At 41.4% G+C, this 13,366-nt stretch overlaps 1 protein-coding gene across 2 annotated transcripts; it reads left to right on the top strand.

The window, feature by feature from the left end:
• The first annotated feature begins 1,025 nt into the window (after positions 1 to 1,025).
• LOC310874460 (tumor necrosis factor receptor superfamily member 12A) lies at positions 1,026 to 12,983 on the top strand. 2 transcript variants are annotated; one of them, XM_083787269.1, is made up of 5 exons: positions 1,026 to 1,493; positions 10,446 to 10,544; positions 10,722 to 10,871; positions 11,177 to 11,229; positions 11,357 to 12,983. In XM_083787269.1, the coding sequence occupies exons 1-4, from the start codon at positions 1,415 to 1,417 to the stop codon at positions 11,215 to 11,217; spliced, it is 369 nt and encodes a 122-aa protein (XP_083643395.1). In that variant the 5' UTR covers positions 1,026 to 1,414; the 3' UTR covers positions 11,218 to 11,229; positions 11,357 to 12,983. The 2 variants fall into 2 exon arrangements, with proteins under 2 accessions (XP_083643395.1, XP_083643394.1); XM_083787268.1 differs by having other exon boundaries at positions 1,032 to 1,493; positions 11,177 to 11,225.
• Positions 12,984 to 13,366: the final 383 nt, after the last annotated feature.

Here is a 13,366-nt window from a genome sequence, read left to right as displayed (position 1 = left end):
CATATGGCTGTCCTTAGTGGGGCTGTGCTGCCCTAAGTCCTCCTAGACCACTTTACCAAAGGTTATCCGTGACATTCAAGTATAAAAACATCTGCTTCACAACATGGTTCTGCTTTAATTGAACTGACGAACCCTGTTTTTTTTTTCCCCCCCTCTGTTCAGATGATGCTAGTTGTTTAATAGGTTTTTGTTTAGCGTCTGTTTGACGTTAGTTCTTGTGGGAAAGGCAGTTCACACTAACATTACATAAAAGGTTCCAGGCTTCAGAAACTTTATTTTATTTTTTATCATGCATTAGGGTTAAATTAAGAGTTAGCACTTCGACTAGATTTCAATGCAATGTGAGAATAATGTATGTCTGCTTGATAATGAGTGGGCTGTGTTTCTTGAGTCATATGATCACATAACCTGTGATAAATAAATTAGAAACGGTTTCCCTTTGTGCTTAGTGATAATTTTATGTCACGCACAGCAAGTCTAATCTGTTGTGCCGTGTTGTCTGGCTCAGTGTAATTTTGAAAAGGAGCCAACATGATTGCACTTATGGTGAGCGTTCATTGGGTTTGTTTTGTTATTGCATTTTTGTGGAACAGACTACACCCCAGCCCCAGACATTTGTAACTTGACTCTGCGTCAAGGACATTAAATATTCAAATGTGATTTTCTTTTTTCCTCAAACGGGATTATCAAATTGTGTAAAGGAAACAGCTGTGGACAGCAACCAGCGAAACGAGATAATGGAGCCGTTATTTTGTTTGGAGTAGATCTATAATTTAGGCCTACCCGATACGTTTACGTGAAGAGCAAATAGCGTTTTGCTAAATTCCCTCTTTAGAGTTAATATTCTGATTTTGTTCCTCTACTCTGTCTATGACTCTGTGGGACCCAGAGCAGAGACCTATGCCAGATACTTGTGTTTTTTGGCAGCAGTCAGTGAATGACGTCGACAGGCGTGGTAATAACAATGAGAACACTATTAATTCCAGACTACATAGGTTTTGCCATCCAAGTAAAAATGTGAAAAAGCTGGAGGGTGGGGCTTTGAATGTTATTCTCTATTCTAGCGTGTTAAAAGACGGGTCTGCTGTAAACTTTCACTTTTTCTACAACAAACGAAACAAAATTGTATCACTAGAAAAGTTTCCTGTAAGTCCGGGACGAGCTCCTTCGTGCGCACTGAGAATCCGAGAGTAGCCTGCAGTACATAGGAAATGACTCATAGGAGTTGAACTGTTAGCGTGGGTGTGTGCGCTATTAAAACAAGGCGCAGACTCCTCTGGGTGACTCATTCTGATGCTCGCTTTTCCATGGTGAAAACCAGCACGGATCCTTAATCAGATGAACTTTTCGGGAATTGTGTAGCGGTGTAGCCTATAGCTATAGAGAGAAAGCAGCACATCCAGTCACTAGTACTATGGCTTCAAACGTTTTACGTGCGCTCTGTGGACTTTTTGCTGCTGTGGCGAATTTCTATGGCGTAAACGCACAGAAAAGTAAGTAGAAAGTAAATAACTTAACTTATCGCTTGTTTTGTTAGTTTTTTAAAGTTTGATAGAAATATCTGCTGTAGAAATAAGTTATCGGACGAAAGTTCTATCCCTCTGATGTGTGTTGCTAATCTTGGGAGTTTTCCCCCTAAGTTAATTTGCATGGGAAACCTTGTTTCATTCAACATGGAATATATTGGTCACTCAAATGGAGGCAGATAATGGTCTGCTTACAGAGCCGCTTCCTCTACCAGCTGCACTTCTCACCGGTTCCGCATTCCAATCGCCTTATTTCACCCCATCCATGCCCCTGGGTGAAAAGGACAAGCCACATGGAATGGCGCACTGGTAGTGTCCTTTGTTATGTAGAAAATGGAAAGATAAATAAATAAAAGTTTAACATTTTCACACACACAATGACAATGTGTGACTTGCTCTCCCTGCCTCGCAATTGCATTGTTGGAGTAGAACACATGCTGTAAGAATCCAGACAACAGTAGGCTGCACTATACATAATTACACTGCTATTACAACATCCTCGAACAATTGGAATTAAATTATTAGAATTAATACAGTATTGCCATAACTGCATTTCTGTTGAACGTCAAATCAAATTGACTAGAATTACTATTCATGACTTGAAAGTAACTGGAATTACTTTACAATAGACCACATCTGGACAGAGTTAATAGTAATTGTATCATCTAGTATCTCTACATCTGGATATCGGCTGCCACTAATCCCCCAGGGCCCAGGGCAAACAATGACATTCATGAACTTATGGAAAGAGCACAGTTGATCATTCTCCTGGTCTGAGCCCTTTTATTCTCATGTGCCTTAGGCGGCCATGGATGTTTGTCCCTTAAATACTCGTCCTGTTTTTTTTAGCATGCCACAGATCCAATGGTTTGGAAAACGGGTTGAATGCATGCATCAGTAATGTCTTAGTTTATACACATCAAAGACAAACAGAAAAAAAAAAAATACATTATATTAGATAACACAAGTGATTAGTCTTTTGGCATAATTTTGCTTTGATGAAGTTATTCTCAGGTCTGAGTGATGGTTATGTGCTGTATGGACCAAAATTGACCCTTAAGGGTCCCCCTTAAGCAACCATGCAGTCAAATGGCCCTTTCCTTATTTCAACTGGGAGGTCACTTGCACCCTGAGGGTGTAGCCAGGTCACATACATGACGGGAAATGCAGAAAAGAACAATGACATTTCAGTGCAACCCATAACATTTCAGCCCACCTCTAGGTGTATTTTGAGGCATGTGCAAAACTTGGCTGTTAAAACCTAATCAAAGCAAATTTGTTCTCAACTTTAAATGCCTTCATTTGACATGATACATTGTTGCAATTTTTCATGGATGGCTGACTAAATATGAATCTGTCACCTTAGTGTGGCCTCTGGAATATTGCAATAAACTTATAAAGCTCTTTCTGAGCATAATGTAGTCTGCAAGTGCAGAACTGCACAATACAATGCCAATAGTAATAATGCGTATATTCCAACTGCATTATTATATTGTGATGTAGGTTAAAAAAACGAAGGGAAATACATACCACTTGTACTTGTGTGAAGTCTGTCTGTCTGTCTGTCAGTCAGACTGTTAAGTCTGTAATAGCCAGGCCACAGTCACAAATCTGATAGCTGTAAAGAGAAAAGATTTGCCCCACCCCCGCATCGGTTGTTGTCTGATCTGCAGTTCCATAGAGAACAAGATGCAAAAGGTTACTGTGAATGTATCCAGGAAGATTTTCTGGTATCAGGGTACATTTTCTTATTCAGAGCTGATAACACTCAAATTACGTGAGCCTCATTTGTTTGCAAAAGTTCAGACACACACAGTAAGCCATGAAGATAGTCTCCCACTCAGTCAGTTGAGCTGTGCATTGATGTGACATCAGATTAGAGTCTCAGCTCTCTGATTTCTAGCGTTGGGTCAGAGGACCACTGGAATAATGAACTTGTTTTTACTGAATGCAATTCCCATCTAATTGGACCTAGAAGTGTATTGGCTTTTAGAAGCCAGCGATGTATGTTTTCAGTGTAATGGGTCCCGGGACCCAGGGGTGGTCTTTTAGATGGGTCCCAAGGGCATTTTGAGTCCTACTTCAACAACGTTAGAGTACAGCATTGCATCCCAGGACACCTGGAGGGTGACATGATTGCGTCCTTTCTCAATTTAGTGAGTCAAAGGATGCAGGCTATTTGCATCACTGGAAGCGTTTATTTTTGAGGCAATAATATGTATTTTGCTGTGATTTGTCTGTCACTTTAACACCGATGTCCCTATTTTGAGCATGTCATTATAGTTGAAAATTCAATGTGTCTCTGTAGTAAGCAGGTGCACTACAGGGACTTTATTTAAGGATGACAACGTTTCGACCCCTTATGGGTCTTCGTCAGATAGACGAATGCCTGATACGATACCTGACGAAGACCCATAAGGGGTCGAAAACGTTGTCATCCTTAAATACATTTCCTGTGGGAGCTACACAACAGTGTCCGGACTATTTCTCCTTCTCCTGTACGTATCTTTTTGTTCAGCACCTGAAAGTTTTTTTTTTAGAGATGTGCGTACTTTCCTTTGGATTCCAGCACTACAGGGACTACCTTGTACAGGGGACCAGGGTTTGAACCCAGGGTAGGACATGAAAGTTACAAACTGCAGCTTTTAGATAACTTGCAGACAGTGTGCAGGTACCCTTCAATCAGCTTTGTGCATAAACTGTAGTCTCAGATTTCCCAAAAATGGCAAACATGTTGGTCGACTTTCGCATAGCTTCATCTGAGTGGCTCGGCAGCAGATTTGAACGGGAAGCACATCTTAAGGTGTCGTGTTTTCTGTTCAAATCTGCTGCAGAGCCAATCAAATCCTATGGGAAAATTGAAATGGAACTGGAAATGGGTATGCCACTTTGTGGAAAAACCCATAAACTAGACCATAAATACTTATGCACAGACCATAACTAGTTACACAGAGCCTATTGCTCTCACAGTATATTTTAGATTTTTTTCCCTCCCAGACATAGAATAGTGACAGTTTTATTTATGTCATTGAATATGAGTGTTTCTTGATGACAGTAATAGCACTTCTTTTGCACACAGTTTAGTATTGCATTCTCAGGCTGGTCAATGTGCCTAGTGGCTCAGCCAGTTAGAGCACACATCATATTGTCGCTGTTGGGTGGAAAACTCATATGTCCAAAACTCTTTCCATGCTCCATGTGAGAGTGAAAACATGGCTTTGGATCTGACCCCTTGCATGTCTTTTCCTTTGGCTTCCTATCTCTCTATAACTTACTTAAAAAGTATGGCAAAAATAAATCTTAAACAAAAAAACACTTGTCAATGCCAGTTAAAGACTGCCGTATAGAACAAGCTCAAAGAAACACTGATTTAACATCATGTAGTTCAGTGGATTGCTTCATATGTCCATTGTCCAAGGTTATGCAGTATGCACTCAAATCAAACCCTGTTCTAGTCCTACCAAGAGGAAATCTAGAGCCAGGTCTTAGAGACCAGAAAGGTCCACCGGTTGTCTACTGGTTAAAGTAACATGCACTTTAAGGCTGTGTTGTTTAAGTCGTCTGTTTGAACCCAGTGGTGTTGGTTGTGCAGTTGGAGATGTGTTCAACTGAGAGGAAGATTGGTTGATGGAAGGGGGATGACTTCTTTAGAGTTTAGACTGTTAAATATCAAGCGTGGAGATGGGGCTTCAACAAGTGGCATCATTTCGGCTAAAGTTAAGGTATGTCAAGATCACACGTGTGCATGCGTCGTGCCCGTTCCCCTGCGCGCACACGCCAAATGTTTAGTGGTTACGTGCGTTTATTTGACTCTTTTGGCCTATTTTCCTCCATTTTTACGGTTATGTGCGATTGTGCGGTTATTTGCCTATTTTTTGGCATATTGTCCTCAATTTGTCCCTCCCCTGGAGCCGAGGTATGACAGCTGCCATAGCTTGCAATACCAAATTGATGCCACTGGCTTCATTCAACCCATTATTATTTTTCTCAGTGTATTTGTGTCAGGGGGTCACAGTGCAGGGGTCACGTGCACTGTGGTCCCAGGCCCTGAGTCTGATATACTGTAGTGTACACTGTGTCAAAAGAGGGGTAGAATGGTTCAATCAGTCTATTTAATTGAAAGCAGGTGTGTTGGAGTGGACAGGTTTTGGTGAACAGGCTTATGGGAACTGGAGTTCTGACCTAACATTTACACAGTAGGCTACTGTAGGTCATTGTAGTTGACCCTTTAGTGCAGTCAAAATTCAGCTCAGCTCAACATGCTGATGGACAGGTCTGCAGACAGAAAGAGTATACAGACAAACAGCATTGTTATCTCTGGCAGTGGCAAGCCACAAAGGCCGGGGGCAGAGATTACGTTTTCACCCCTGTTCGTTTGTGAGTGTGTTTGTGAGTGCATGAGGTAATCTCACAAACCGCAGGACCAATCGGTGCCATGCATGTATTATTACCTCCACCCACTGTCCCTCCAGAGTACCTCAGTAACCTCAGGCTGCGTCCCATCTGCCCTCAAGTCAGCCAGAGTAACACCACTCCTCAAAAAACCAACCCTTGACCCTTCAGATGTCAAGAACTACAGACCGGTATCACTCCTTTCATTTATTTCTAAAACCATTGAACGTGTCGTCTCCAAACAGCTCTCTCTCCATCTCTCACAGAACAACCTGCTGGATCCCAACCAGTCCGGATTCAAGAAGGCCCACTCCACAGAAACTGCCCTGCTGGCAGTCACAGAAGCACTACATGCTGCCCAAGCTGCTTCCCACTCTGCAGTACTGATTCTCCTAGACCTATCAGCAGCATTTGACACAGTGAACCACCAGCTGCTCCTAGACACCCTAGCGGAGCTAGGCATCGGTGGAACGGCACTAAAGTGGTTCTCCTCCTACCTCACCGACCGGACCTACCAGGTTTCCTGGAAAGGTCTGTTATCATCCCCCCGAACCCTCCAAACTGGGGTCCCACAGGGATCTGTACTTGGTCCCCTCCTTTTCTCACTGTACACTAAATCCCTTGGCACTATCATCTCTGCCCACAATATATCCTATCACTGCTACGCCGATGACACACAACTGTTCCTATCCTTCCCCCCCTCTACCCCTCAGGTGGAAGAGCGCATCACTGCATGCCTGGCTGACATCTCACAGTGGATGTCCTCCAACCATCTCAAGCTGAACCCAGACAAGACTGAGCTTCTCTTCTTCCCAGCTAAGTCCTGCCCTATGCGGGAGCTAACTATTTCCGTAGACAACGCCCTGGTAACGTCTGTCCCAACAGCCAGGAATCTTGGTGTTGTCCTGGACAGTCAGCTCTCGTTCAAACCTCACATCACAGCTGTCACTCGATCCTGTAGGTTCACACTCTATAACATACGACGAATTAGACCGTTCCTCACCCAGGAATCAGCCCAGCTCCTAATCCAGACAACAGTCTTATCAAAACTCGACTACTGTAACTCCCTCCTTACTGGCCTACCAGCATGTGCACTTAAGCCTCTCCAGCTGATCCAAAATGCAGCAGCTCGCTTGGTCTTCAACCAGCCAAAATTCTCACATGTCTCCCCCCTGCTCCGCTCCCTCCACTGGCTCCCGGTCGCTGCCCGCACAGAATACAAAACTCTGATGCTGGCATTCAAAGCAACCAAAGGTATGGCTCCCCCATATCTTACAAGTATGATTGAACCCTACAAACCCTCCCGCGCACTCAGATCAGCCAACGCAGGGAAGCTGGAAGTACCCTCACTAAAAACGCCGGGACAACGCTCCACACGTCCCAAACTCTTCTCCCTTCTGGCTCCAAAACTGTGGAATGCACTTCCCATTGCAGTCAGAACTGCAGCATCACTCCCAATCTTCCGCCGTAGCCTGAAAACCCACCTTTTCAGACTCCATCATGGCCCTTAGCACTTACCCTAAACCCTTAGATAGCATTTCTGTTGGATTATATAGCATTTGATACAGACTTATAGCATGTTATGTAGACAGCACTGTAATTGTATTGTATGTAGTCATAGCACGCCATAGTACACATATATAGCATAGTAGTAAAGATGTATAGTTTATAGTGTATGTATAGTTTCACTATATAAATATTCCACTGTTACTTTCTTAGCTTACGCATGTTTCATGATAAATGCTTTTTATGTGATGTATTCCCATGCTTTGTTCTTGCTTAAATGTAAGTCGCTCTGGATTAAGAGCGTCTGCTAAATGCCTAAATTGTAAATTGTAAATTGTAAATTGTACTCCTTCATATGGCGAGAGACTGGCCTCTGAGGGCCGTTCATATGGAAGTGTTTCTATGAGCTATACACCGCGTATATGGGTGGTGATGTCATTGACTATACCTTTCGTTCACATTCACAAGCACTGCTCCTTTTCTTTCCGACAGCAGTTTACAATTCCTCAGACACACACATCGCCCAACACAGCACACACGCACGCACGCATGCACGCACACACACACACACACACACACACACACACACACACACACACACACACACACACACAGACATACAGACATAGCGACTGCAGTTAACTATGACTCGCACACATGTGTATGCCCCCCATACACACAGATACATCATGACAAATGGCGCCACACACGTGCACATGGCCCCTGACCCAAATGCACTGAGAAACAGCAGCAATGCATGGACAAACACTCAGTTAACAGGGAGAGGGAGACAGAGAGCAAGAGAGAAACTGTGCTGCACTTTCTAACTACCTGCCAACTGTACCAAGAAGACATCAGAGACATTCCCACAGATTACACCCAAAAACAATGTGAAGACAAAAAACAAAACAAAAACCATGTATGCAGGGTGTTCAAGTACAGCATTGTGCAAACACAGCAGCAAGATTTGTGAGCTGAGAAAAGGAAATCCACTGGAATATGTACAACCACCATACAGACTGTATTCCTGAACTATATCTGCACCATGCTGATCTCTGTTCAGAACAAATTTACAAACAGATACCTTTAAATACATTGATGCGATCTACTTCAACATAAAAGAAAAATGCTAGTGTGTGTGTGTGTGTGTGTGTGTGTGTGTGTGTGTGTGTGTGTGTGTGTGTGTGTGTGTGTGTGTGTGTGTGTGTGTGTGTGTTTGTGCGTGCGTGCGTGCGTGTGTGCATGCGTTTATTTCACACTTGCATTAAACCCCTTTGAACTGAAAGAAAAGAAAACCAGACATGAGTTGTGGAACTATAGTTTTATTGTTATAGTCACTAAAAGATATTGGTCTTACACTAAAAACTTGGTTTCCCATCATGCATCTGTGCACAGTGTGAAGCTCAACAGTGCCACTTTCCCACCTGTTGGTATCCCAAACAGACAGACAGACATACATAGGGACAAAGTCACATGTGTGCCACCGCTCAAAACAAATCAGACCCATCTGAACTGAGTGGTGCTGTTGGGGTGTCGGACTTGTCTGACTATTGGAATAGTGGGACTGTTGGTTGTCTGACTATTGGTTGTCGGAGTATTGGCTGTCGGACTCTTGGTTGTCGGGCTATTGCGTTGTGAGCTTGTAGATGTTATTACTATAGGGACACACATTGCTGTTCCTTACTCAAAAGAACTCAGAAAAAGAATCAGCTTCCTATCAGGAACCTGTGCACAGTGTGAAGCTCAACAGCGCCACTTTGGCAACCTAGACAGACAGACAGACAGACAGACAGACAGACCCTAAACATAGGGAGTCAGGACACACTTTGCTGTTCATTGGATTGGCTGCACCACTCAAAAACAGCTGTGAAGGTCCTCAGTAGTAGTGATATTGTTTCTTTCAAAGAGGGAGGTTCCTTGTAGAGCCTATACTCATTTTGTCACTTGTACTGTAGATTACGTCAAACCTGTTTTCAAGTAATTTAGTTTTGGTTTCTTTGTGAAATGAAAGTATAGGCCAATACATGCACTACAAATTATATTTGCACAATTTTAAATCTGTCTGTAAACCCTTAATTTATGATTAAAGTTTATCATATTGACATTCATGTGTTGCTCTTGTCATTTTTTATTTTTTTTGAGAAGTGCTCTCTTATTTTCAAATTGATTTCTGCATTACATATCATGCTTAATAAGAGAAGTAAAACAAGAATATTGCATTGTGTTGTACACTAAACTTGCAGTTGGCTTTTACTGTTCTATCTTCAGGCTCCCTTATCACCTAGGAAGTGCACAGCTTTAATTGTTCTACTGTCTGGCTGCCATAAAGAGATATGGAGGTTTCCATTGTGCCTAGAGAAGTAGCCATTTTCTCTGTATGAAAGAGAAGGGAACGTTTCACTACTGCTGAGGCCATCTTTCTCAGACACCGAATACCACATTTGTTTATTCTCCTAAAGTCACGCATATACAAACATACCCGGCACTCAAAACAATTCAGGGGAAGAACTTTTTGAAAACACACATCCTGCTGCACACACACAAGCTATGTCATGGTGCCTTGTGCATGTACGACCAAAATTAGCCAGTGATTCCCATTTGCATTTATGTGCATCAGCACATTTCCAGCCCCAAAGGAATTCCCCATAAATGTTCATGAGAGTCGGAAAACCCACAAGGTTTCTCAGATCTTATAGCTTGATGTCATACCGTTTCTCAATCAGTCCAAAATTTGCTGGCAGGTCACATGATGGAGGAAGGAAATGTGATGGTTTTTCAAAACATTTGCATGAGGCTCATGGGATGCCTGGCTCACACTGAACGTCATTCTAACATCCTAATCTTTCACAAGCTTAAGTAATGGCGAATACTTCATACATTAAAAAGATTGCTTTGTGGAGAGAAGTCATATACAATAAATGCCTGTGGGTTTGGCTATTAAATGATGTGTTGAGAGGAATGACTCATGACACTTAAAATGACAAAACTAATAAATGATTTCCATCGTGTTTCTGTGTACAGGCCAATGCAGCAGTTCAGAGTTCTGGAATTCAGATTTGGATGTTTGTGTGCCCTGTGCGTCATGCAAGCAATACCCAAAGACCCCATCATGTAACACATGTAAGTAATTTAGTTCAAATTGACCTTTTGGCTTGTGGTAGCTTTTTAAGAGTCCTTGTGGCTGAAATACACATAGAAAATGCTACTACCGATCTAAAACACTGTGGCCCAAATGTATGCATTTATGTTTCAGTGTCTTTAAATGTCTTCTTCTCTTTAAATGTCATCCCTTTATAGGTAGGCCTATATTTGTTGAGGAGACTTCTGACGTGTGGAGGCTGGCAGCTATCACCAGTTTCTCAGTTCTGGCTGTTGTGCTGGTGGGTGCTGCAATGATCATTGGCGTTATGGTGCATCGGCGCAAGTCACAGAAACGACCACTGCGAGGTAAGACTCTTGGCTCTTGACTCTTTACATTGCAAAATACTGAGCACTTACTTTGAAAGTGTATAAATGGACCCATACATATCCATTTCAGCTTTAATTATATTTCTGTGCTGAAAGCAGAAAACAATTATGTCTTACATTAATTATGCCTATACAATTTAGCTATTTGTGAACTCAAGAGTTTAATGGTGAAGATGCATTTTTGTCAAGAGCTATGATGACTCACAATAGAAACATATGATACCAATTATAACAGGGCTGAATGATATGTGAAAATAAAGCAACATTTCCTTCATACACGACAGAGCCCATTGAAGAAACAGCAGGGCCACTTTATCAAGCATGAACATTTCAGTAGGTATATTTTCACTTCTCAATTCTTAAATGTGAATGCATTCATAATATTTGTTTATGCAGAATTTGATTGCAAATGAATTTTGTGAAGTTTTTAAGTAACTCAATGTATCATCAACTAACTTTCACAGCCTCATCTTTCTGTGGATACGACAGAACCGGAACCAAGGGAAGACTAGTCCAGAGTTCGAAGACATCTCTGTACCATAAACTGTGCTCTGACCACAGGTTTTTCGTTTTTTTTCTGAGTAGAATTGGACCATGTTAATTTATTACACTGTTCATTTGAGAGATGTGTTCAGTGCTCAGCAAACCCTAAAAGGTTGCAGAGGATTCACAGGGAAGTGGTGTTTTACCTATCGCACAGTTGCTTTTGTCTGTGGACACAACTTCAACAGTGCACTGATTATACGACTTAGAAAGAGTAACTTTCTCCTCTTTAGGAATAGTGACAGTAGCTGTTTTCAGTTATTTTGTATTTTACTTGCCTAAATGTTTCAATTAAGTTGTAGTTTGTATTCAGTTTAAAGAAACCTTTGTTAGTGTACACACAGGCTATTTCTTTTGTTTGTTCGTGAATTAGACATGGCTACATTCTTCCTTCCCATGTGACAGATGCTTTCCAGTGCCTGATTTGTCCTGTCTCTGACAGGGCGCCAGTGAATGTAATACAGCTACTGTTGCCTGCTGAACCATAGTGGGTCACCTGCTATTCGGCAAGGTCAGAAGGGGTCTATTTGCTGGTCATTTACATCAACCTCTTTTAGATGAACCACAAGTGAGCAACATGCTGTTTGGCACATCAAGGCCATTTGAATGTAGCTACAGTACTTCTTAGGTGAAATATATCAATCCTGCCAGTACCTCCATTTTTGTATACGTATATAACTGTTATTTCAAGAGCCTGATACAGGAATTTAATAACTGAAGTTGTTGAGAGAGAGAGAAAGAGAGAACCAGAATGTTTCTTATGCACTGTTACTGGGACTTCCAAGAACAAGAGATTATTCCAACATAATTTCATTGTCTTTGTTATATTACACACATTTTGGCACTACTTGGCTGTAGCACCCCCAATCATGTATGTGTCTTATCTAAAATACTAGATATCGAATTTCAATCCACTAACATGGAAATATAGGACACACATTTAATGTACAGTAGGAAACATTACACCTACAGTTGCCAATTACAGAGCTAGGTGGAGCTATATAACCACATTGCTTACTAACTCTGGCCTGTTGAAACCTCTCAGTTCTCCACCAGTGCTTCACAGGCAGTGCAAGGCCTATAGGGGTCCATTTTCAATTGTGCGGGCATTTCGATTATTTTGATATTGTGATCAAATAAAGTACTATAATGCTTATTTGGGACACTCTTTCCTTGATATTATGTCCAGAAGAATCCTTCTTTTTTATGACTGACATCCTTTGCTTTCCCTGTAGCAGTAAAACTGGGGAATTAGTTAAAGATACTATGTTTTATACCTTTATATTATTTATTAAGTCTCTTGCCATATTCAGTTGCAACAACTGCAAAATGTGGACACTTGTCCAAGGGACGCCTGTGAAGAGTTTTGTAATATTTCTACCATGTAAGCCAATGTTGTTAGGAAGCAACAACTAACCGTTTTCTTTGTGCTTTTTTAGTTGTGTAATTATATACATGCACTGGCATCTCTTAGTTACTGCATTCATTGTTACAAAATAATTATACTTAGTGTACCAAACATATTTTCACAATAAAACTGATAACATTTATTTACACAATGTCTCTTTTGTTCCTTTTTTAAATCTCTGCAAGGGCGGGAAAATATGCTTTCAACCTTGGGCGTACAGAGTTGTATTCTGTATTCTATTTCTATTTCTAAAATTAAAATTTATTTTTATTTTTATTTATTTTTATTTTATAAATAGTTTATATTTTACTCAAGGGGGTATACTCAACTTGCCTGTTGCAAGTTGATGATGTAATTTGTTCACGTGTGGTCCAGCCCTATTAGGGCAGTCAATCTAAGATTTGACCCAAAATAAATTGCAATAGTAATCGTTAAAGGTTTTTTATGATCATTAGGGTCATCCAAATATGGATCATGGTAAATACATTGGTTGAATTCAGGGGTTGAATGTTGCCATACCATT

This window comes from Protomyctophum parallelum (genome assembly GCF_964188405.1).
Source record: "Protomyctophum parallelum genome assembly, chromosome: 17".
Taxonomy (NCBI): domain Eukaryota; kingdom Metazoa; phylum Chordata; class Actinopteri; order Myctophiformes; family Myctophidae; genus Protomyctophum; species Protomyctophum parallelum.
This window is presented reverse-complemented; position numbering and strand designations above follow the sequence as displayed.